The 27,661-nt window shown below is 29.6% G+C and overlaps 1 protein-coding gene across 1 annotated transcript in view; it reads right to left on the reverse strand.

The window, feature by feature from the left end:
• tau (microtubule-associated protein tau) overlaps positions 1-25,266 on the reverse strand; it is a 63,384-nt gene extending 38,118 nt beyond the window's left edge. Inside the window, exons 1-2 of the mRNA XM_076539251.1 lie at positions 25,239-25,266; positions 21,997-22,202 (exon numbers count right to left, since the gene is read on the reverse strand). Coding sequence (XP_076395366.1) covers positions 21,997-22,202; positions 25,239-25,266 — 234 coding nt within the window. The remainder of the gene's footprint in view (positions 1-21,996; positions 22,203-25,238) is intronic.
• Between the last annotated feature and the right edge of the window lie 2,395 nt (positions 25,267-27,661).

The raw sequence follows: 27,661 nt of genomic DNA on the forward strand, positions 1-27,661 counted from the left end.
AATTCGTATTTACCGTGCCTGCCACCGTTCAATGTTCCACTCGTTATGGGATTAAACCACGAATCATTATAGTGTTCCATCGACATTCGAGTCGAGGAATTTTAGACTAGCGTGACCTACAGCACTAGTTTCTCTGATTTGCTGTTTTCCTTCGTTCCCCTCGAAATTCACGAGTAAAAAGACTCGGAAAGCTTGTCTGAATATTTTTTTGGTTTAACTGAATTTAACTTAATTGTTGAAATGCTTGTGACCAAGAACATTTATGACTTTAATCGATGACTGAAATTATTATGTAATATTATTAAGTATGTTGATTTTAATTGTATTTAATTAATTAACTATAATGTAATTATATTTAATTAATGATGATATAATTACATTTAATTAATTGAGATTATAGTATAACTCGATATAATCATAATTAATGACTATTCAATTTAATGTGATAATTTGAAACAAGTATTCTTCAGTATTTTTTAGTATCTATAATGGTATAAATGTAATGTGCAAACACAGTAAAATAATGAAAATTAATAATACACAAATTTTCAATAAAAAAATGTTTTATAATTAATTGTGGAAAATGTTAGATTTTATCTATCAATAGCAAAAATATCATAGAGTGAAAATTAATAAATCAATTTAATGTCGCGAATACTTGTGTAAAAAGAAGCATTTATTTACCGATTCCCTTTAATGGCTACCTAATAAATGAAATCTATAAACTTTTTGTTTTGAAAATAAATCAAACTAAAGCACTTTCGTTTTAAAGTATTTTAAATACACACAATAATTTTATATTTTTTGGTCTTGTGTATATTTCTTGATTTTTTATATCAAATTTAAAAATAGGGGTGGTTTTTAACGAATAACTATGTACAATGAGAATTGATTGAGTTATAAAAATATTCGGTGAAGTATATTTCACTATTTCATGTCCAGATATTTTAGGTAACCGAAGTAATATTTATATTAGGTTCTCCTAGTTATTATTGATCGGGTTATTATATCAGTCCCATAGGTTTGATTGAAAATAGCATTGCGGGAAACCGATAGCGGGTCATTTTTTACCAATAATTGAATTCCGTCGAATAATAGAGCATATTTTCTAATACTTAAAATATATAACTAACAATATACTTGTTAAACATGAGTAGATGGAATTAATACTTGCTTATTATTGCATCGACGTTTATACATGTATGATACAGGGTCAGCATAAATTCATTCGTTTTGAGAAGGCTATATCTTCAAAAGTGTTATACGTACATACATGAAAGATATATGAAAAAAACCACAAACTCAGCAAGTTTATACACCCTCTATGTTCCATATGTGCCCCTTTGGTGACACGACACACGTCCAGACGATAATCGAACTCATTCCATACATTTTGTAGCATAGTCCTGTCAATTGTCTGCACAGCAGCACTGATGCGTTCCCCTAGAACCTAGCTTTGTTCCCTTGGCCTACCAGAACCTTGATTTAACGCCCTGTGACTTCTTCCTGTGGAGGTACGTTAAGGACCTTCACGTACCCCCTCTAACGCAATCCTTAGTCGAGCTCAAAGAACGTATTAGTACTTGATTATCGTCTGACGTGTGTCGTGTCACCAAAGGCACATATTGAATATAGAGGGTAAACTTGATGACTTTTTGCTTCTTTTCATATATCTTTCATATGTGTACGTGTAATACTTTGGAACAGAGTCTTCTCAAAACGAATGAATCATTTAACCCTATATATCGCGGGTAGAAAAGCATAAATAAATCAGGTATCAGATCTACAATCTACAGACTACATGATTTATGTTTACCGTGTAAACTTTGATATTATCATACTTAAAAAATATTTGTGTGCTGGTTTTTTTATTGTAACTTGTTCGGTTTATGTGCAACGTGACATTATAACAAGATTTTGACGTATGAAAATTTCCTAATCGTCCATCATTCGTAAAATTGAAGCTTACCGCATTTTCTCGAAAGGAAGCAGACTCAGCTGCATTTCTTGCAGTTTCTTGCGAATTCATTTTCAGATAATTTATGCACAATCAAATAGTTTATGTCGACTCGAGGATCTCGTCGGTTCTGAAAAAATATCTCCCCGTAAAACCTGCAACGGTAATCGTTGCGTCAAAGAGATCATAAAACTCTACGTGAGTGCTGATGCAACGATTACTACCTTGTGTTCGGTGAACTTTACTCAATGGAAGACGCTACTTTTAAAGCGTGAATCATCATGTTCGACGTTTCAAGAAGCTTGAATTAAGTCGTTGACGATGAAATAATTACTAGCTACTTGTATGATTGAAATAATTTTTCAATGAAATAATTTAAATAGACGATTTTGCAGTTTGTTCAAAAGTGTTGAAATTAAAGGTTTAAATAGAATTTATTTTGAGTGACATGGTTTTATCCCTTGTCCTACAATTACATTCGTGTTTTCACTGCAATTGAATTTTTATGCAAAATTTTATAAAAATTTTATCAATAATTTAAATATCATTTACTTGTAGTGGACTAATATTTAGAAGAACTAATATTGGTATTTAATGTTAATCTTCACGTGAACTAATATTTGGAAGATTCCAGCTCGCATTTTCGCATTTTTTACTTTTTTTTAAATATGCAGGATTCATATGCATAATATGATCATCTCAAATATTTTTATTATAAGTAAATCACAAACTTGTGATTATAATACAACCCTTATATCATAGAAGACACAATTTCAAAAAGTGTTCAATCTGACAAACAATATAGATAACGTATGAAGAAAGCTTCCTTCCAGTTTAAAAACTATTTAATTTATTTGTTAAAATCGATTAAAACTTGCAATTTTTTAAACTAAATTCAAGAGTCACTTATTAAATTTTCAAATTTAATTTAAGAACTACTCTTTTTTATTATGAAAATTGAATGTAAGGATCATTGCCATAAAGAGTTTATGAAATTCTACAACAAGAATCTTCTACGACAAAAAAGATTCGATTACATGACTAATACCAAAAATAATTGCGGTTGCCACGTTAAATGAATCACCGTGTATCTAAAGCTTTTATGCACATGAAAACGTTTCGTTCATAAAATTTAAACCTACGAGTTCTTGTAAGTAATGATTAGAGGTGCTATTTTCTCGATTGCTATGTCTACCTGCTTTGGTACTTGTTTATGGTGCGTGCAACAACGGTACCCTTCAGTTACAAATAATCGCGCGTTTTACATGCTAAAAGATACACTACTTGCTGATGTGATTGTAGCGCTGAAATTACTTTTAGTCTACTTTATTTGGTGCGATCACTACGACAGTTTTGAACGTGCCAGGGTACGAATAAACTCCATTTTTCAATCCTTTATATATTTTAATAACATAGTAATAATTTCTGAAAATTTAAAATAAGTGAAAATAAGTGAAAACTTAGTTCATTTTAAATGTAAGTGAAATTGTTTAAAATCTGAAGAAATTACGTAAATGATCGAAGAGAATGTTTACATGTCTTTGTACTCTTTTATTTACAAATAAAATAAAATAGTTTGTTCTATTTTACAGATTGCATTGAGAAACGTCTTCCTTTTGTTAGATGGTTAAACATGTAAAATAGCTTCTGTTTATTTAATAACTTCTTATTTAATCATCTGCTATAATTTTTCCAATTCAAAAAAATTTGATGAATTTCAATAATTCCAAATATGTTATCTTATAAATACAAAAATAAATGAAATTATTGTTTTACAGGAGTCTTAAAACCTAACCTCTAAATTAAATAACATAATTTTTTTATAAGTAAAAAGTATTAAAATATGTAAAAAATATGTAAAAAATATGTAAAATTGTAAAAACAGAATAAGGCCATTTAATATATTTAAATTATTAAACGAATGCCAATAAAATAAACCCCTAAAAAAATAAAACAAGAAAACCTCCAATGAAAAATTCTATTTCTCCACATTTCTATATCAGAAAAATTAACCTCAATAATTTCTAACTGGGTTTCCATAAATCCAGTACCAAGACTAATTATTTTTCCGTCCATATTAATTACCTTGTCAGTACAGCGTCCTGTAATATGCCTACAGACAAATTTCCTCGGGCGGTCGATAATTAAGTGTTCAAAACGTAAAAGGTTCAGTGGGGAAAAAACACAAAGGAATAAAAGTTTTGGGGGTTAAGAAGATAGAATGCACGCAACGAACCCAGGAGTAGACCACAATGGGATCATATTTCAATGTAGAATAGCGGTGATCGCTAACCTTGGTAAAGTACATTCGTGTTTGTATCACGAAACCATGCCAGCTTCGTGCAAAAGACTAATAATTGAAGTAACGCATATTTGATTCGGCTGATTACAGTGTTAGAATGTTTTCTTCACTTCGTACGTCGAACCGTTTAGTTTTTTCTCGAACCTCATTTTGCATGCAATTCTTTTGCACGATAGACGCGAACATTACTTTAATGGACGGACACCTGACATGCTAGATATGTACTCTAATTGATAAATTAATTTGTGAGTTGTCTTCACGTTCGTTGTATTGTTACATAGTAAGGTGAAGTGGAGTAAATTCGTAAACGGCAAGTGCGTATACAGGCTATTTTTATTACAATATGAGCGAAATTTCTCCATTTAGTATGTTTGTTTCCTTGTTTTGTTTCACTACATCCCCTTTTATATTTCAGCTAAGAGTACTTGTTTGCAGTATAGAGTACTTGCATAATGCAGTAAAAAGCATTTATAGCAGATTTGTTAATAATTCTGCTCTTGCCCCATTGCACATGAAATAAAGTTTCAAAGTATTTAACTTCAAGTTACGCTCTTACCCCATTTTCGGGGAAAGTGCAGAGTAGTTGACATTTTTAAAAATTTCCTATCAAAATCAAAATGTACAAGGAAAATTAAGGTCCTAGTTAATATTAATTAAATAGTAGTAATTGTGCAAAGCGTTCGATATCGACACCGTTAAGTATTTACATAGCAGATTGAAAATGCTTACGTTTAAATACCAACTTTACAAAAACCAGTCCGCACTTACTCCACTTCACCTTACTCATGTTTATTATTCTTATATTCTTATATAGTTTTCACGTTAATTATTGTTATATTATTGCGTGGTCTTTACGTTCATTATTGCTAGTCTTTTTTTTATTGTGTAGTCTTTACGTTCATTATTGCTATATTATTGTGTAGTCTTCATGTTTATTATTCTTACATTCTCATATAGTGTTCAAGTTCATTATTATTATATTACTGTACAGTTCCTGTTAGAGTTATAGATTTTATTCGTTGCGAAAACAGTAACATAAAAGCATTTATAACTAATTAGGTTCGTCACAGTAAAAAGAAGGGAAAAATGTAATTCCACGACGCGGTGACAGCCATTTTGTTACAATAAGGGAGTGTAAGGCCCACCGCATGGCCAGATGTCACTGTTTTTTGAGTTATTAAAGAGGCGCGGATGCACGTACGAACAGTTTCCATGTTTATTATTATTATATTACTGTAATACTAACTCTTTGTTCTAACCTATAATAAAAATTTAAAATAATCTATTTTAATAATAGTAAGTATTTGCACTTATTATTATTGTATTATTATAGTCTTCGCGTTCAGTTATTATTAAAAATAGTAAGAGGTAACATTTTCATATAATTATTTGAAAATGTGAAAAATGAAAAACATATTAAACATGGAATTATTTTAGTTAGAATTGTCATAGTAAATTATTTATTACAAATTACAAAATTAAAATAGGTTTAAAGCGAAGATTATGTAAATAAATAGTTACTAAATATTTTAAATATTTCTGTAAAAGTAGGATTAACATCAAGAATTATGCAGTTCTTTCTCAGCTTCATAATTATATTATTTTTAACGCGATCAGATTGCATATTCATTAATTTTAGTGCAATATATATATTACTATGTTAGCAATACATAATACATATACACAACATGTATGTTTAATTATATTTCATTCTATGTACATACATAGAATGTACATTTATTACATTTTATTCTCTGTATGTGCATAAAATATACGTTTACTATATTTCATTCTATAATACACATAATATATTCATCACATAAATTTTAGCGATTACAGCTAGTAATAATAAATTTCCTAAAAGAATACATGCTGCTCATTCACAAAAATATCATCAATTGAGTACGTAATTATATAAACCTCAAAAAATGATGTATGTACTTCAATTCATAAAATCTGAATGAACGATTATATCAGAATTCCAACTACGAAGACAATGTCTTTCATATTTCAGTAACATAATCGATAACCTTTTAATGACCTTCAAATTTATCAATCAGACAATCAACTACGTTTTTTATACCGCGTATTCACGAAAAATATCATTCGCGATTCTTTTCAACCCTCTCACGTGACCTCCCGTGGAACGCGAATCTATACGTTTGGAAATTTCGTGTGAATTTAATGTCGATGAACACGTGGCTCGAATATCTGATTGTCGGAAATAACTGTATCCTTCGGCAGCAACTGAATTCACCTACTGTTCGAATGCAATAAATATCACATCCAGAGACAAAAGTAGGGAATAACACCAAAGCCTTAACTTCACAGAAGCACATAGAAAATATCCTAAAGTACCTGAAAGACATCAATATGTATCACAGTATACAGGGTGGCTCACCACATTTTGCCATCTGGATTTGCATCACTATTATTACTCATAGCAAACAAAGTTTTAGATGAAGTTGAATGGTTTTGGAGGGGGCTTATGCTGATGGTATATTTGTTTTGCAAGTGGATGTGTAAAGGACATATGAGGTTCATTAATGTTTTTTTGAATGGAATCATATATTTTTTATTGTATCAGCTGATACTCCTCCATATTCTTTACAAAAAAGTATTAATCTATTTATGTGAAAAAATCATTAAAGTGAAGTTGAATCTTTCTTTATAGATCTTGCACATTTTTATATAAAATTGTTTAGCACTATTGTTTTTGACAGCGTAGAATTTTAAGTATAATTAAAGAAATTAGTAATTGTTAGTTTTAATATGCTGATTGTGGAAACTTATTTGAAGTACATTATCCGATTACCTACGTGTGATAGCTTGAGGCGTTATTTCTTCAAATCAGATATTTTATGTCGAATTTAAACGTTGAGAAAGTAGGAAATATGAAAATTCTAAATTGGTAGATTTTGAAACATTACACTTACAAATTTAGCAATTCGGAAATTGTAGGATTAGAAAATTTAGAAAGGGAAAATGAAGATTTATTAGTTTGGAAATTTGGAAATTTGGAATTTTGGAAACTTGGAAACTTAGAAACTTGGAAACTTGGAAACTTGGAAATTTAGGAATTTAGAAATTTAGAAATTTGGGAATTTGGGTATTTGAGAATTTGAGAATTTGAGAATTTGGGAATTTAGGAATTTGGGGAATTTGGGGAATTTGGAATTTGGGAATTTTGGAAATTTGGAAATTTGGAAACTTGGAAACTTAGGAATTTGGAAATTTGGAAATTTGGGAATTTGGGTATTTGAGAAGTTGAGAATTTGGGAATTTGGGAATTTGGGTATTTGGGAATTTGAGAATTTGGGAATTTGGGAATTTGGGAATTTGGGAATTTGGGTATCTGGAAATTTGAGAATTTGGGAATTTGGGAATTTGGAAAATTGGGGAATTTAGAATCTTGGAAATTTGGAAACGTGGAAACTTGCAAATTTGGACATTTGTAAATTTATAAATTTGGAAAGTTGCAAATTTGTAAATTTGTAAATTTAGAAAGTTAGAAATCTGAGAATCTAAAAATTTAGATATTTAAACATTCAGAAGCCTAGAAACCTATAAACCTACAAATCCAAAAATTTAGAAACTTACACATTTAGAAATGTCGAACATCAAGTCACCACGTGACACACACAAGTTCCAATCAATCAAACCCAATTTCCCCCACTTCCAAATTCAGCACTAACAACTCATACAACCAAAGATCCCCAAATTCAAAACACCCCAAACAGTTTTCATTGCATATCTCAAAATCATTTCAATAATCACACATCTCTCAGAACCCAGAAAATAGGTTAAGTTTGATCCCCCGAATGAAATAACAGTACCGGGAAGTGATCACCAAATTGAAATCAAGCTCGTTAACTTAATTTCTGAAAGACGATCGGAGAAGACTTTCAGTCGAGCGACACAGGTACGTCAAAGACTTCCGTTCTCATTTTGCAGAGAGAGAACAAGAAACAGGTCATACACAGCGTGTCTGTACGACTCGGCAAGTGCCCATTCCAGAAGTTATTGATCCGACCCGGTGAGCGTGTTCGACTTCGTCGTCGTTTATGTACACGCGGATGCACATCGTGTAATACGGTTAAGTTAACTTGTTAATGAGTGCACACTTCATAAAAAGCCTGCGACACCTCCGGCACGGCGAGTGTCACGCGTGCCATTAGCGAATTCGAGAGAACTGAATGTTGATGGAAAAATGTCTTCTCGTCCTTCAGGAAGAATCACGTCCTTTTGACAGATGTGTCTTTAAACTTGAACAATAGGTTTAATTATGCGGGTGTATAATATTCACTTAATGCGAAATTGAAAGTAAAGGGAAGTAATTTTTTATCTGGGTAAAAGTTAGGTGGGTGATTTGAGAGTTTGAAGGTTTGGTACCTTTGAGGTTTGCAGATTAGGCGATTTGAGAGTTTGGAGGTTTGGTAACTTTGAGGTTTGCGGATTAGGTGAAAAATTAGGTGATCAGATGATTTGAGAGTTTGGAGGTTTGGTACCTTTGAGGTTTGCAGATTTGGTGAAAAATTAGGTGATTAGGTAATTTGAGAGTTTCGAGGTTTGGTACCTTTGACGTTTGCAGATTAGGTGAAATATTAGGTGATTAGGTGATTTGAGAGTTTGGAGGTTTGGTACTTTTGAGGTTTGCAGAATAGGAAGTTTAAGGATTTGAGAATTAGGTGATGGAGGTATTTGATCATTTTTTGCATGGAAAATGTCTCATCATGTTCTATGAAAGACATAAGACATTAACACTAAACCTAAGGAGTGATTAAACCTAGGGAGACTAAACCCAGGGAGATTAGGAAGTTTAGGGATTTGAAAATTAGGTGATGGGGGTACTTGACCATTTTTGCATGAAAAGTGTCTTACATCTACTTTATCTGCTTTCAAAATTGAAAAGACAGAAAAAGTAATTCCTTATCTGGATAAAAGTTATGTGGGTGATTTGAGGGTTTGGAGGTTTGGAACCTTTGCAGATTGGTAAGTTTAAGGATTTGAGAATTAGGTGATGGAGGTATTTCATCATTTTTTGCATGGAAAATGTCTCGTCATGTTTTATGAGAAATTCAAGACATTAACACTAAACCTAAGGAGAGTTTGAACCTAATGAGGCTAAATCCAGGGAGATTAGGAAGTTTAGGGATTTGAGAATTATGTTATGGAGGTACTTGACCATTTTTTGCATGGAAAATGTCTGATCATGTTCTATGAGAGATTCGAGGCATTAACACTAAACCTAAGGAGAGATTAAACATAGGGAGACTAAATCCAGGAGATTAGGAAGTTTAGGGATTTGAAAATTAGTTTCTGGATGTAGAAACTCGATAACTTCGATAACTTGAAAATATGAAAATCTTGAAACTTCAAAATTCGTGAAATTAGATAACTTGAAAATATGGGAACATTGTTCATTCAAATTATGCTGATAAAATTAAAGCTATGACAATTTGACAATCTAGTCATGGCAAAGTCATGTATATGATGTATGAAATTTTTCTTTAATTTCTTTCGTAATTTTTTATGAATAATATGTCATTTACTCATAATAATCACCTTTTAAACTACTCTTTTATCATGGAAGTTCAAACTATACACATTTGAAACTGTGACTAAGTATCAATTAGAAAATAAATATACACTGCTCGAATTTATGTCCATCTTGATTGACGAAAAACGAAACAAATGTAGAGAATTTTTATTAGTGAATTAAACGTATTATGTTAATAAGAGAAGTTGGACTGAACGTATAAATTAAGAAATTACGTCATGGTATTCTTAGTAATCGTTATTATAGCGTGTCTGACTACGCATGGCCACTTCCACTGTGGCTGTTGTGTTAAATAATATCCTGTGAAGGCGCACCCTAACCTTATGAAACATTTTAAAATTCAATAACATACTTCATGTTCTTCTGATGCCTCTTAAGTAAACGGTATGGAAAGAATGAAAGAATTTCCAATATAATGCAATTTCTACGCTCTTCGAATACCACATCGGCAAATAATTTTGTAGGGATAAAAAGATGAAATGTAATAAAAATGATTTATAGAAAGATCAATGTACATGTAAATAATATTGTTTAAGCAACGAAATATGAAATTGTTTTAAAGTAATTTTTGGTGTTTAATAAGTAACTTTGTTTGGTAAATTGATTTTCTTATTTATGCAATTAAAATGCAGTCTTTTTAATTTTTTAAAAGTAAAATGTGCTTTTTTTTAAGTGTTTGCAACTGAATTGCTATTTTTTCCTATTTTTTGAAATTAAAATGCAATATTTTTCATTTGTTATACTTAAAATGTAATTTCTTGCAGTTGAAATGCAAGTTTTTTAATTTTCTGCGATTAAAACACAATTTCTTTAATTTTTTAAAATTAAAATGCAATATTCTTAATTTTCCACGATTAAAATATAATTTTTGTAATTTCTTGCGATTAAAATGCAAATTTTTTAATTTTCTGCGATTAAAACACAATTTCTTTAATATTTTTTAAGTTAAAATGCAATTTTTTAAATTCATTGCAGGTAAAGTGCAACTTTTCTAATTTTTTGCAAATTCATTAAAATGTAATTTTTGTAATTCCTCACAATTCAAATACAGTTATTTAATTTTTTGCAATTAATGTGCAATTGACCAATTCTTTGAAATTAAAATGATATATTATTTTTCAAGATTGTCCGATTTACTTTGTAACAGTTTCAACGAAATGTTGAGCATAGTAAAGCCTTAAATTTACTATGCTCTATTTAACAGGGTTCATCATTTTAATCTAGAAAGCTAATTGTAAAAGGAGTTGAATTTAGAATACTAATTTTTGGATAATAAATTAATAGCATTAACATACAATGTTCGACTGATAATAGAATAATTATTATTTGAAAAGAAAGGAAGTGAAAATTACAGTTAGAAAATTTACAAACTTTTTCTGCTTTATCCTTTAAAATAACTTATTTATAACAAAATTCATATCATAAAATTCAATAAACTCAAAGTTCATAAAATGTACATCATAAAATTAAAATTTTGACAAAAACTTATTTTCCATCGGAAATTCACAAACGACGAATTCGTTTATAATATTATTTACTACTACTTATTACTAGTGATATTACTAGTTCAATCAATTGTATCTCTAAAACAGCGATCTGTACGGAAGTACATTTTTTGATCTCTGAAGGTCAATTGAACATTTATAGGCGCCAATAAATAGTGGAAGGATAAAGATCGTTATACGAGTAAACAATGGATAGTCGAAGATGGCTGTATTATAATAGCAAGTTCGATAGAATTGGAATTACAAATCTTGACCTCTGAAGTTCCGAAGTTCTGAAGTATCATGAAAGTTTGAAGAGTACCCAAAACTGCAAACTATTCGAATTCTTATTGTGACGCTGGTTTTATTCTGATCTCCAAGGTTTGAATTTTTATTGTCGTAATCAGAACTACTATCTTACCATTAACTAAATTCTTATTGTGACGCTAATTTTATTCTGATCCCCAAGGTTTATTGTGATAAAATTATATCAAATACAATGTGTCAAAATCATGATAAAATTACAATATGAAGTGATAAAATTATTAGAATACTCGTACATGTACGTTAAAAATAGCAATGGAAATAAACTAAATAAATCTAAGATATGTATGTAACATATAAAGTGAATCCATTTCACATATAAAGTGAATCCCAGATGAAATATATTAAAAAAGCAGATGTTACAAATATATGTAATAGATGAAGTGATCTTAAGGAAAACAAACTGACTTTATCATGTCTGGCACTATGAACAAACATGATAAAAGAAGTAAATCCACAAAGTATGTGCAGCAGATGAACTAAATTTAAATTGTAACAGACGATGTGTGAATTTAAGGAGTATATGTAGTGGATGGAGAAGATGAAGTAAATATAAGTAGACGTAATAAAAGGAGTAAATTTAAGAAAAACTTGTTCAGAATCGTTTCAGCTACAACCCCAATCACGCAAGTTTTGTGACGTCACGTATAATAAATGGATTAAATATGAAAAGTAGCAGTAATACACGTTGTGAAACACCCAGTATAATAAATGGAATAAATATGAAAAGTAGCAGTAATACACGTTGTGAAACGCCCTGTATAATAAATGGAATAAATGTAAAAAGCAGCAGTAATATACGTTGTGAAACACCCTACACAATAAATGAAATAAATCCAAAAAACATCTGGAACACATGAACTGATTCTAAAATGTAGATGTAATAAGAGGAGTATATTTAAGAAAAAATCGTTCAGAAATCATCTCAGGTGCAACCCCATAGTCACATTGGTTGTGAGATGCCCTATACAATAAATGAAATAAATCTAAAAAACATCTCTAACAGATGAACTGATTCTAAAATGTAAATATAATAAGAGGAGTAAACTAAACAAAACTTCTTCAGAAATCATCTCAGTTACAATCCCATAGTCACACTAGTTGTGAGACATCCTGTATAATAAATACAATAAATCTAAAAAGTAACAGTAGTGAAACAAATCTAACAAATCGATGTAGTAAAATAAAGAAATCTAAGTACATATACTAAACGAAATAAATCTAAAAAATGTCCCTAATAGTTCAAACTGATTCTAAAATGTAGATATAATAAAAGAAGTAAATCTAAATAGTGGACGAAATAGAGGATCAGGTGAAGTAAACCTGTGAGTATATGTATTTTTTTGGGTACAAGTACTTGAAGTACGTTCTTCGCACAACAAAAGTTCGGTCACATTAAAGGGAAAGGGCCAGTAGCGTTTTAAACTGGAACTTTTAGAGGTACAACGATTCTACGCGTTTATATATAATTTCTTTATCTTGTTTTATAAAAAGGTGCAGGCAATCATATGTTTAAAATGTAACTGTAAATGTATTTCAAACACGGTAAAACCTGTATGAATTTGTCTGAAATGAGAGCTATATGTCTAGAATTATCCAGGTTGTTACGTTAATATTAACTTACTCTCGACATGGATTGGAACCAAGTTGATGATTTCCAGACCCGCAGTAACAGCAAGATTATTTTTCCCAAAAGTGCAAAATAGGGATGCGTTCCCCATAAAACCTTGGGGAAAACACGAGGACGATGCATTTTGTTAGAGACTTGTTGGAGAAGAATGAAGAGAGAAATCAGACGATAATAAATTTGCAAAACTTTCTGTGTGAAATATAGACATCCTTACAGTTATGAATGCTCACCTTAACACTGAATAACGTTAGCCTAATTAAAAGTGTACCTCGTTTCTTTCAACCTTGTTCATTACTTTGAAACTACGATACTTTTAAGCTACGGTATTGGAATACTTATCTAAACTAATTAAAGTAATTAAATAAAAGTAGAATTTACGTCAAATATTAATATTGTCAATGTTTAGTTTCTTTTTTTATCCAATGGCGAATAATTCAAAATTTTGTTGGATAAAACAAAATAATCCAAACACATGTAAAACAAAATAATCCAAGTATGTGTAAAACAAAATAATCCAAACACATATAAAACAAAATGATACAAATATAAAACAAAACAATCCAAATACATATAAAATAAAATAATTCATATACAAAACAAAATAATCAAAAATTTTGTTGGATAAAACAAAAACAAGAAGTCTATAATCCATAATTTTGAGAAGTAGACCCAGTGTCAAGGAAAAAGAATTTGTCAACGACCTAGATAGCTTAACTGGTCGAAGCAGTTGTCGAGCCAGCGAAAAATCGAAGTTTATGTTTCGAACAAACGCAATCGATCAAGCTTTTTCTATCTCAAACCTTTTATGATGTTAACCTTTGTGCTCCAAAATGTTCACGGTTGTTTTGTAACCGGAATACTCATTTATCCATGACATAAAAGTAAGAATGTGCAATGAATGAAAATCTGGAACGACTTTCGAACATTGTGACAGAAATATAATAGTTTTTTATAAAAACTGCTACCTGGTCGTTGACATACTTGTAACCTAAATTAAATAGCTAAAAAAGTTTGGCAAATTTGGGATCTCAGATATTTGGTAATTTACAAATTTGGGATTTGGAAATTTGCTAATTTGCAAATTTGGTATTTTAGAAATTTAGTAATTGACAAATTTAGGATTTGGGAATTTGGTAATTTGCAAATTTGGAAGTTTAGAAATTTAGTAATCTGCAAATTTGGGATCTCAGAAATTTGGTAATTTGCAAATTTGGAATTTTAGAAATTTGGTAATTGACAAATTTGAGATTTGGGAATTTGTTAATTTACAAATTTGGAATTTTAGAAATTTAGTAATCTGCAAATTTCGTAATTTGCAAATTTGAGATCTCAGAAATTTGGTAATTTGCAAATTTGGGATTTGGTAATTTGGTAATTTGCAAATTTGGTATTTTAGAAATTTGGTAATTTGAAAACTTTCATTTTAGAAATTTGGTAATTGACAAATTTGGGATTTGGGATTTGGGAATTTGGGAATTTGGTAATTTGCAAATTTGGAATTTTAGAAATTTAGTAATCTGCAAATTTGGAATTTTAGAAATTTGGTAATTCGCAAATTTGGGATCTCAGAAATTTGGTAATTTGCAAATTTGGAATTTTAGAAATTTGGTGATTTGCAAACTTGGAATTTTAGAAATTTGGTAATTGACAAATTTGAGATTTGGGAATTTGTTAATTTACAAATTTGGAATTTTAGAAATTTAGTAATCTGCAAATTTGGAATTTTAGAAATTTGGTGATTTGCAAACTTGGAATTTTAGAAGTTTAGTAATTGACAAATTTGAGATTTGGGAATTTGTTAATTTACAAATTTGGAATTTTAGAAATTTAGTAATCTGCAAATTTGGGATCTCAGAAATTTGATAATTTGCAAATTTGGAATTTGGAAATTGAAAATTTAGAAATTTGAAATTTCAATACTTCGAAATCTAATTTTAGAATTTGAAAATATCGAAATTTGCTAATTCAGTAATTTGGAATATGGAAATTTCGGAAAATCTGGAACGACTTTCGAATATTATGATAGAAATATAATAGTCTTTTATAATAACTGCTACCTGGTCGTTGACATACTTGTAACCTAAATTAAATAGCTAAAAAAGTTTGAAATTAAGAAAGTCATTTTTAATTAAAAAAAAATTTTAAATTAAGTAATTTTAACTTTTTGTTGTACTTTGTTAAAAATATACTTTGAAATTTTTTGATTTTGTGAAATATAAATGAAGAGTGTATTTCATTGGTAATCAAATTTTTGTAAATTATATTAACAATTAGATATTCATGTTTTATCCTATAATAATATCTTTATCGATAGCTTTATATCGATAGAACATGCTATGGTGAAAATTATCAGTACAATTTCTTTTTAAATAAATTTTTCTTTAAAACAAATTTTTACAACAAGATTTTCTGTCATTTTCTTATTCATATCATTTGCGGACACTCGGTATATTCATTTTCACTGTATGCAATCAACGTGTGCAATTAACGTGTTCACACATTAACCGCCATAGTAAATATAACCATGTGCAACATGGCACGCGATATAAAGGATTGTTAAACATTTTAATTTATTTTCTAGTACTAATGCTATGCACCAATTAACAATAAAAATATTATTCACTCAAGGTAATTGATGTCTGGTTTCATATTTTAAATTACAGAATATTTTTACAATTTTATGCTTTTGAAATGTATGTTGTCTTTTGTTGTGACAAAAATAACTGTATTATATTCATTTATTTATTTTCCTACTTCTTGTTTAATTCTTCAATTATTTATTTTTCTACTTCATGTGCAATTTTTGTAAATTTGGGATTTTAGAAATTTGGTAATTTACAAATTTGAGATTTTAGAAATTGGGTAATTTGCAAATTTGAGATCTTAGAAATTTGGTAATTTTCACATTTGGGATCTCAGAAATTTGTTAATTTGAAAATTTGGGATTTTAGGAATTTGGTAATTTGCAAATTTGGAATTTTAGAAATTTAGTAATCTGCAAATTTGGGATTTTAGAAATTTGTTAATTTGAAAATTTGGGATTTTAGGAATTTGGTAATTTGCAAATTTGGAATTTTAGAAATTTAGTAATCTGAAAATTTGGGATTTTAGAAATTTGTTAATTTGAAAATTTGGGATTTTAGGAATTTTGTAGTTTGCAAATTTGGGATCTCAGAAATTTGGTAATTTGCAAATTTGGGATTTGGAAATTTGGTAATTTGCAAATTTGGGATTTGGAAATTTGGTAATTTGCAAATTTGGGATTTTAGAAATTTAGTAATTTGAAAATTTGGGATCTCCGAAATTTGGTAAATTGCAAATTTGGGATTTTACATTTATTTATTTTTCTACCTTAATCACTTTTATCAAATTAACTCATTTTTATTATTTAACTAATTTCTGTAAGCATATCTTCACAGCAGATTATTTTATTATAAATAAGAAAGAAATACATAATAGTAATTTCCATAGAATTATTTTGTTAGAAAAGTTTATAATAATTTAGTGAAGTATATGATTTCTTTTTAAGTTTTATATGCAACATGTATACTTCACTTGTATTATTTCTATCTACTAGTAATATAGTATCTAATAGTATTTACAGGTTTTGACTAGTATTTACTAATATTTATTATTATTTATTGGCATTTATTATGTATTTATTTATAATTTATTATATATCGCTATCGTTGAATTTTGCTTTAACGACACGCATTTATGAGAACAACTGAAACGAACAAAAGAATAATAAATTCAAAAATCTACGCCGTGAAGTCACGAATCCGTGCAGCGAAGTGTTAACAAAGGTAGAAAAACCGTATAAAAACGTAAAAATAATTAACATAGGGGACTTGTCATCGCTTTGAAATAAACTCGAGTACAGGGAAGTTCTGTTTCTCGGAAAAATTATTAAAGCGTGAATCATTTCGCTAAGAAATGGTGACGGATTAATTTGTTTAACAATTCCGATGTCTGACACGCTCGCACGCTAATTTTCATTATTTTCAATTGCACGCGATCGATACGATGGCTAACGCAAACACGGTTCTAACGAACTGTATCTGGGTCAACAAATGAAATTTACATGATAAAACTTTTAATCACACTTTGGTGTAACAAGAAAAAGAAATGGTTTAGAATGTGCTTTGCTATAAGTGACTGAGACGAAGGACTATGTCTGCAATATTATTAAACAAAAGATAAAATTGTAAAATTGTATATAATTAATTTTTAAAATTGTATACAATTAATTTTCAAAAATTTTGCAAAGTTAGTTGCATTTCTATTATTTAATTGGAGAGTTGAAAAAGCATGTAACAAATATTGAATGAAATTTTGTAAGAGCAAACAAGTGTTCAATGAAATATTAGGTTCTGCATAAATATTAAATAAAATATTCCATGAAATATCAGAAAAGTACCAAATATCAAAAATTTATTCTATTAAATGTTATAAAATATTACAAAATTTGTTAATATATTTTAAAATGTATTAAGTGTTGTAAAATGTTATGTAATGAAACAAAATTTTGTTTCTGTACAAAGAAAGTACTTTGGCAAAGATATTTAAATAATAGAAGATGTATGAAAGAATGACATTAATTATGTGTATTCTTAATATCCACGATTAATATATATTAATATATACATATATTCATATATGTTTTCTTCGTTGTTTTTCTACAAAAATATTATCTGAATACTAACAAATGTACATGAAGCTTCAACAAATATTTACAACAAAATATTAATAAAACAGCTCTGCAAGCAAAATATAAAAGAAATCTCATAGTAAGTAAAAAAATCAGATCTTGTACGAAATATCCTAACCTCTCAAATTGTTCACATTGAGTCAGGTGTCTAACACACATCAGTTCAACTACGATTGATTCATGTTTCTGCAAGAATGTTTTGATTTCAATATTTGCACAAAACATCTCTGAAACCAAAATACACATAACATTTCAGTTTCTTTATTTATATTAACATTGTAACGATTCTTTAACTGTACCTGGCATCTGCTGAAGAACTCATGGGTTAACCTGCCATTATCAACAGATTAATATCCCTAGAACTTTACATTGTAAAACATCAAGCACAAATAATTCACTATTTTATCTTGTAATCGTAAATCGGTAAACCCACACGACACGTAGGATAAAAGTAATTTGAAAACTAAATTTGCTACGAAGTTATGTGCAGAAAAGACACGCAGAAGATTAACTTCGCTCGCGAGCATCAAATTGCAATACCAATGGCAAAATTGATACCTATTATCAAGTATAAGTTTACTTCGCTATTTTCCGCTAGACGTTTCTTGCGTGCATCCGTAATATTTACGACTTTGTTGCGGACAAAATGAGAAGACGGATTGGGGGTAACGACTGATAACGACAGCTGGATAGCCTGTGCACACCCGGTGTTGTTTTATCTTATTGCAGCATCTTTGAGTCACCTGCAGCGTCGATGTGCAATTGTCACGTGGGTATAGTTATCTGGAATGCATCGACACTTCCTGTATGCTAACCTATTTAGTATTCTGCGAGTGACACGTCAGTATAATTTTTGGTAAATAGGATTCGATTAATAAGTGCAATCGCACTAATAGCTCTATCTTTCGTGTCGATTGAGATGGTTGCGTAGCAACACTCAGGTTTCATAGTTATGGCAGCGATAAGTTTGACAAATGATATTTGTGATCAATTATTTTGCAAAGAAGGTTCATTTTAATACATTGCAAGGGTGTGTGATGAGGAAGTGTGAAGTAGGAAGTGTATAATGTACTATGAGTACATATGTGAAGCATGAATGTGAAGTATGAGTACATATGTGAAGTATGAATATATGATGAATAAAGTGTGTGAGGTAAAGGAACATATGTAAAGTATGAATGTGTGATGTATGAAGTTGTGTGAAATATGAGTGTGAGAGATATGAGAACATATGTGAAATATGAGACCATATGTGAAGTATGAATGTGTGATGAATAAAGTGTGTGAGGCAAAAGAACATATGTAAACTATGAATGAGTGATGTATGAAGTGTGTGAGGTATGAGAACGTAAGTGAAGTATGAGACCATATGTGAAGTAGGAATGTGTAATGTATGAAGTTTATGAAATATGAGTACGTGAGGTATGACAACATATGTGAAGTTTGAATATGTAAGGTATAAGTGTGGAAATATGAATGTATGAAGTATAAGTATGTAAAGTATGGAACAAAAACATAAATATATGAAGTTTGATTATGTGAACTTTGAATGTGTGAAGAGTGAGTAGGTGAAGCTTGAATATGTAAGGAATGAGTATATGAAGTATGAAGTGTAAAGTATAAGTGTGTGATGTTTGAATGTGTGAAGTATGAGTATGTGACATGAGTATGTGATGTATGAAGTACGTGAAATATAAGTGTGTGAGGTATGAAAACATATGCGAAGTATAAATATGTGAGGTATGAAACCTAATGTGAAGTACGAATGTGTGATGTACGAGCATGTAAAATATGTGTATGTAATATGTGATAAGTTTCTATAAAACTTAGAAATCTGCAAACTTGTAATATTCCAACAATAAAAATTTAGAAAATCTCCCAACATAAAAGTCACAGACATAATTTCCAAAAATCAATACAACACTCGAAATTCACAGTTCCCTTCGAACAAGCATACTTCTGCTAAATCATCACTTACGACGTTCTCGAATAACAAATCCAGCAGTGATAATATTTTCGTTCCTACAGCAGTTACTGTCAGTAACAAAACTTCGCTATCGTGTCAGTCCTACTCGTTTATTTTTTCAGATTTAGACGATACGTTTAACCTTCCTACGATAAAAGAGCTTCGATCTAAATAAAATGGCATTCGCTCACACGTTCATCGATCACAAGAGCTCCACAAAAGTTTCTTCGATTAACGACTACCGTTAAAATATCTTGAGATTTCGAAAGTCACGATAGCAAGCTAGAATTAAAAGCAATTTAAGCGCCGACAGAATTGGCTGGCACAATCGATAATCAATCAACGATCGATGTTTCGAATTCTGTGATTAAACGAAGCTACAAACTCTGCAAAGGCTCTTTTGCGACATCGTATTCCGATTATCGAGCGGAAATCTCGACGGAGATGCATCTACCCCTTTTTCTTTGCTTTCGAGAAGCATCGCACATTGGAAACTGTGTCCATTTGTGCCATTTTATCGATACCATTGCGATATTTAATACTTTATTCCCTTGTATCGCGCTACTGAATAATGACACGGTTTATAAATAACGCGTGACTAATTTATTCGTTTATATCGAACGAAAAATTCGTAGAAAAATGACTCACTCATAGTGAAAACAAAACCAAGTAGTTTTGCATAATTCATTTTTTAAGAAAGTTTTAATGTAAAAAATTTTTAGTTGTTCGAATTTTAAAAAATGTCATTGTTTGAACAAAATGGAAAAATTTTTAGTTGTTTGAATTTTAAAAAATGTCATTGAACAAAATGGAAATAATTTAACTACTTGATTAAATATTTTTTTTAACTTTAGTTGCTTGATTAAACATTTTTTTAAACTTGCTTCATAAAAAAATTTGGATAATTAGAAATTTGAAAGAATTTTTTATTCATTGATTAGAAATTTAAAAACTCTGGTTTTATTACAAATTTTTTGCTGTTTAATTGAAAATTAAAAAGAATTGTAATTGGAAATAAATGTCTAGCTGTTTGATTAAAAACGAAAATAAGTTGTTAGATATTTAATCATTTTTCTTTAAATTTGAAAGAATTTTTAGCAGCTTGATCAAAAATTAAGTTTAAATGTCTGAAAAGTCGATTAATTTAATTAAAAAACTGTTCTATCAGTTTTATTGAAAATTAAAACATGTTTCAATGTAAGAAATTTTATAAACTAGAATTATCCAATTTGTGAATGAAATTTATAATAGTTGTTGAAATATATCATTACAAAATAACACAGTTAAATGTTAAATATTTAAATGATTTTTACGATACTTTAAAATACATCTCACAATCCGATGTACTGACAACACGTTTAAATGATTTTTACAACGATACATTTTCACAATAACACATTTAAATGTTAACAGCGATTTTAAATATTTCTTACAACACATTCAAATGTTGCTGACGATTTTTACAATACAAATGTTTTTAATAGCATTTAAATGTTTCAATGCTGAAATATTTCACGATTAAACGACGACACATTTAAACGTTCCTGACGACAGATTCAAATCGTTTAAAGGGCCGTGGCACGATGGTGCACCTCGAACAGTGCAATGTACATTGTGCACATACTCTACGTGTCTATGTGAATCTGCATTAATTACTGCCGTGAATAATTAATAATTTGACCGTAATCATCGAAATTCGGGTAGCACCCTACGAATTGCATAAGCTGTGCGTTACCTGTTCACCACATCCTCCGTTCGTCCTGCACAAAATTCACCATAAAAAATTCCCAACGATTAATATCCGAAAAGCACTTCTAAAGCGAAGCATAGACACGGTCTTATAAATCATAAAATCCACAACAAGATCACAAGATAATTTGTACTAAAATGGAGACTGCGCATCTCGAAGGAAAAATTCATGTAACCGTCTCGTGGTGCGAATACGGGTCAAAGAATCGAGATTCTTCCGGAGAAAAGATGGATTCGTTGAAAATAGGAAAGCACATCACTCGTCGATGCGGACGGAATCGCGAACTGCTGGTGCAAATGGTACGTTCCTTACCTGTTTCACGAGATTTAGGGTGGTCCTCAAGGAGGATTCGCGAACACGGTTGCTGCGTTGTCTGTCGATCAGTGTCTGACGAGAAACTAGCTCGCCTAAAGACCTGGAAGTCCTTCCTCGGTAAGGTACGTCGTCCGTCCGTTTGTCCTGGCGTGCTCTGCTCCTGCGCCTCACACCCAACCACCCGACCAGACAACCTAACCCAACTCACTCGATAACCCACCCATACACGTACACGGCTTCGTCGAGCTTTTACGAAACAATCTATCGATAAATTATGTAGTAGCTAGTCCTCTTTTTTCCGCACGCAAAGGCACCCGAAGCTTTCCTCCCACTTCCTTGCTTTTATTTTTCTTTTTTTACGCTGTCTGAAGAGAAAGGGTTAACGCCTTTGACGTCCTTTCGTATTCTGCTCGATATTGGAATTTTATGGTTGTTTTCCACGTGTTACAAATACGATATTTTTGGAAACTTCGGCAATTTTGGAAAATTTTAGGATTTGGAAATTTGGATATTTTTGGGGGATTTTAGGATTTGGAAATTTGGATATTTTGGGGGGATTTTAGGATTTTGAAATTTGGATAATTTTTAGAATTTTAGGATTTGGAAATTTTTATAGCTTTGGAGAATTTTAGGATTTGAAAATTTGGAAAATTTTGGAGAATTTTAAGATTTGGAAATTTGGTTATATGCAAATTTGGGATTTTAGAAATCTGGTAATTTGCAATATTGGTATTTCAGAAATTTGGTACTTTGCACACGTGGAATTTTAGGAATATGGTAATTGACAAATTTGGGATTTGGAAATTTGGTAATTTGCAAATTTGGGATTTGGAAATTTGGTAATTGACAAATTTGGGATTTGGAAATTTGGTAATTTGCAAATTTGGGATTTGGAAATTTTGTAATTTGCAAATTTGAGATTTGGAAATTTGGTATTTTAGAAATTTGGTACTTTGCACACGTGGAATTTTAGAAATTTGGTAATTGACAAATTTGGGATCTCAGAAATTTGGTAATTTGCAAATTTGGGATTTGGAAATTTTGTAATTTGCAAATTTGAGATTTGGAAATTTGGTATTTTAGAAATTTGGTAATTTGCAAATTTGGAATTTTAGAAATCTGGTAATTTGCACATTTGGGATTTTAGAAATTTGGTAATTTGAAAATTTCGAATTTTAGAAATCTGGTAATTTGCATATTTGGGATTTTAGAAATTTGGTAATTTGAAAATTTGAGATCCCAAAAATTTGGTAATTTGCAAATTTTGAATTTTAGAAATTTGTAATTTACAAACTTGGAGTTTTAGGAATTTGATAATTTAGTAATTAATTAATTCGAAAGTTTGAGATATTAGACATTTGAAAATATGGAAATTTCGAATTCTGGAAATTTAAAAATTTGTGTTTCTACAAACTTCAAATTTTCGAAATATGTATTCAACTTGAAAATTTTTTTTGGAAATTTGAAAATTTACCAATTTGTAATTTGGAATTTGAAAATTGAAAATTTAGGAATCTTGAAATTTGAAATTTCAATACTTGGAAATTTCATTTTGGAATTTGGAAATTTAGAAATTTGAAAATTTGCCAATTTGTAATTTGGAAATTGAAAATTTAGAAATTTGAAATTTCAATACTTCGATATTTAATTTTAGAATTTGAAAATATCCAAATTTGCTAATTCACTAATTTGGAATTTGCAAATTAAAAAATTAAAAAATTAAACTTTAGAAATTTTGAATTCTAGTACCCTAAAACCCCTAAAACTCTAGTTCTGTAAAACTACTATAAACAATCCTGACACAAAAGTAACAATTCCTTTAGAAACTTATTACTATTTAAATAACGCAATCATAACATAAACCTTCATCTGTTACTCATAAACAAGATATATTACAATTTTTATATACAACTATTGTATTCTATTAAACATTAAAAGAACTCCTTTTAAGAGCACCCGTTATTTCGTCATTTTACACTGGAAGAACAAGATGGACATTAAAATGTCTGTCGCTTTCATTTTAATTACTGTGACTTGTTTTTATGAACACATATACATTTATCTTGTAACCGCAAAAGGGTCAAATAACCGGTAGCACGAATAAAGTATGGACGCACCCTTTCCTGGCCAGCCACTTTAATTCCGCTGTTATTACGGTGATGCGGTCGCTATTCTTCTTTATTCTACAGCTTTGATACTGTGAACTAATAACTAACTTTTGATAACGGACAAATTTGGTAACAATTTTTGTTGTTGATGGAGCAAAGTTGAATAAGGTCAAAACTAGAACACTTTTCGTTTTTTTTGCGACATTTTTATGGGTTTAAAGATTTAAATATTCAAACTTTTTAATTTTAAAATTTTCAGTTTCAAGTTTTTAAACATTCAAATTTTCAAAATTTTTATTAAGTTTTTATTATTTTTAACTTTCTAATTGTTAAATCTTCAAATCTTCAATTCTCTAAAAATTTTCAATTTCTAACATCTTTAGTTTCAAATGTCCAAATCTTCGAATTATCAAATTTTCGTATTTCTGAATTTTCAAATTTTCGTATTTTCGAATTTTTTAATTTTCACATTTTCATATTTTTAAGTTTCTCACATCTTCAGTTTCACATTTTTAAGACCACAAATTTTCGGATTTTCAAGTCTCCCAATTTTTAGATGACAAAAATTGGTAATCTCCAAATTTTCACATTTATAATTTAAGTTTTAAAAAGTTCAAATTTTTAGTTTCAAATTTTCAAGTCTTCATATAGTCGAATTTTTAAATTATTCAATTTTCAGATGTCAAAAATTTGAAATCTTCAAACTTTCACAATTCGATAATGCGTGCGTACGTACAATATATGTCTGCAGTTCATGTATACAATAATGACACAAACATTTATCTAATATGATTGCTGTTATTATTCTCATTACTACAACATCGATCAAAGTTTCTCTACGACAGAGGACACGATTGTAGACCTTCGTATAACCTCAGACCTTTTCAGTATCTCTTTTCTAATTTTTTTCTTAATATTACTTTCATTCCTTTAATGTGCCATTCTATAGTTTCCTGTACACATAGCCAGTAGGCCGATTCAATACATGTACAGTCCCTGGCCATCGACCACTACAAATTTTCCTCTTTTTTCACGTGCTATGTAAAATTAGGCTTGTTCAAATGGATATATTAGCTACTATGATTACTGCTGTACGTAACATTAACACATGTTAATATCTTGTATATCCACCCTTTGCTTTGGTTACAGCTTCCGGCATGGTCTGCATACATCATATGCTTTATATCTTCATTATTTTCCCAAATATTTGTAATTATTTCCAACTCAGATAAAGTGGTTGGAGAGTTGTGAAATAGTCTTTTGAGTAGGCAGACATTTTCTATGGCATTCAAATTTCACCTGACGCGCTATCGATACTCGAGCCTAACGTAAACGCTTCGACGGCCCTTAATTGCTTATCACACAATTTATTATCACGATAATAACAAATTGCTATGAATATATCGTTATCAATGTATTTAGTAATAATTTGCATGACCTAAGAATTTTCCATATATGACATAATTATAGCCATGAAAGTGAAATTTTCGTACGTAGTCCTCATTTGATGGCTAGGGACTATTTACTGTACTATTGTTGTAATAGAGTAACTGTAATAATGTATTCAACCTTTCAAATTTCTAAATTTCCTTATTTTAACATGTGTAAATTTCCACATATTTCAACTGCCATCTTTCCTCATTTCTAAATTGGAAAATATGAAAAATGCAAAGTGTAATAATTTGAAACCTTGAAAATTAAAAAATTCCTATATTTCAAATTTCGTTATTTCGACATTTGTAAATTTCCATATATTTCAACTTAGTAATAATGTGCATGATCTAAGAATTTTCTATATAGAACATAATTACAGCCATGAAAGTGAAATCTTCCTACGTGGTCCTAATTCAATGGGAGGAAACTATATTTCAATAAACAGAATTCAATAATTATGTGTTCATATAGTACAAAAGCAACAAGCTTCATATCGTACGAAATCATACGGCGACTAAAACGTTTTGACGAAAGGTAATTTTATATAACCCATTTGACATGCGATTTCGTAATTACGATATACCGTTACTTTTCACGTGTTTGCGTAGACGAATCTATTACCATATCATCTACAACCATAAGCCCTTTCATCACGTTATTGTTCTGATTTAATACTGAATATGCAACCACGATTCTTTGTCGCGTATTTTCCGCCGTTGTTGGTGTATCGTTTGACTACAAACATGCAAATATGTCTGGGGTATTGCGTTAATAAAGAAATTGTTTCACACAAATTAAATTACGTGAAATAATATTACGTGATATAAATAAGTTTCGTGTGGGTGAGGAATTTAAGAACAAATTAATCTGAACGATAACATTTTTTATGAAAGTCAATTCATTTTTCGTATATTTATTTCTTTCATATTTTGTATTTTTATATTTTTAGATTGTTATGAAGTATTTTATTGTTGAATTTAAAATATTTTGAATATTACTCGAATCTATTTCTTTATATAGATTATTGCTATAAGAACTGATCATTATAAAGCAGATATAAAGAAATAAACTTAATCTAGAATTCACTTCCACTGTCCCCATAAAAATTACTTTTAATATACAATGCTTGTTATTATATTATATATTTTTTAAATAATTGCCATCTCTCGGGAGATATTCCACGATTTTCAATTAACCAAACACTTTATATGTAGAACAACCACCCACGCGAAAAAAGTTATTAACCAAAATTGATTGGTATCGACTATTTAAAAAAATAGCGACAATAAAAGTTCCGAAAATAATTTGTTTTTAGAACAAAATCTGGGTCACTTTGAAAACGGGAATTTTTTTCGTTGTCGAAGATGTTAAACCATATGCGAAAATCACATGTTGCACTTTTATTTAGTTAATATTGGCTTTGTTATAATGAAAATAGTAATTCTTATTTTCTCATAATTTTTTTATAATTTCTTCTTTTCTTATATCTTAAATTTTCATATAATTACTTATTTTTTGTACTTTTTGTAACTAATCATATGATTATTTACAAAGAATGTAAATGTGGGTTGTTGCATTAAAAGTTTCAAATTGTCATATTTTTAAATATTTTAAAATTCTAGAATTTTCAAATTTAGGATATTTTCAAGTAATCAAGCTTTCAAAATGAGGTGTTTGGAAATTGGCAAACTTTCAAGTTTCGAAGTGTAAAGAATTCCGAAATTTAGACACTTAAATTTACAACGTGTGAAATTACAAAATGGATTAAATTCATAAAGTTTTCAAATTTGACAAATTTTAAATTTACAAACATTAAAATTCCGAAGTTTAAAAACTTCCAAATTATCACATTTCTAATTTTATAAACTTTCAAATTATCACATTCCTAAATTTATGAACTTTCAAATTTTCAAATTTCCAAAATAAACTTTCATCCTTCTAAATTGTTGAAGTCTATAAATTTACAAAGTTGTCAAATTTCCAAGTTCCCAAACTAAACTTTCAAATTTTCAAATTTCCAAAATAAACTATCGAACTTCCAAACTTTCGACATCAAAAATTAAAAAATTTTTAATTTGCGTAAACTTTCAAATTTATGTTCTGATGTCTTTATTTCGCTA

Source organism: Megachile rotundata, chromosome 13 (assembly GCF_050947335.1).
Source record: "Megachile rotundata isolate GNS110a chromosome 13, iyMegRotu1, whole genome shotgun sequence".
Lineage (NCBI taxonomy): Eukaryota > Metazoa > Arthropoda > Insecta > Hymenoptera > Megachilidae > Megachile > Megachile rotundata.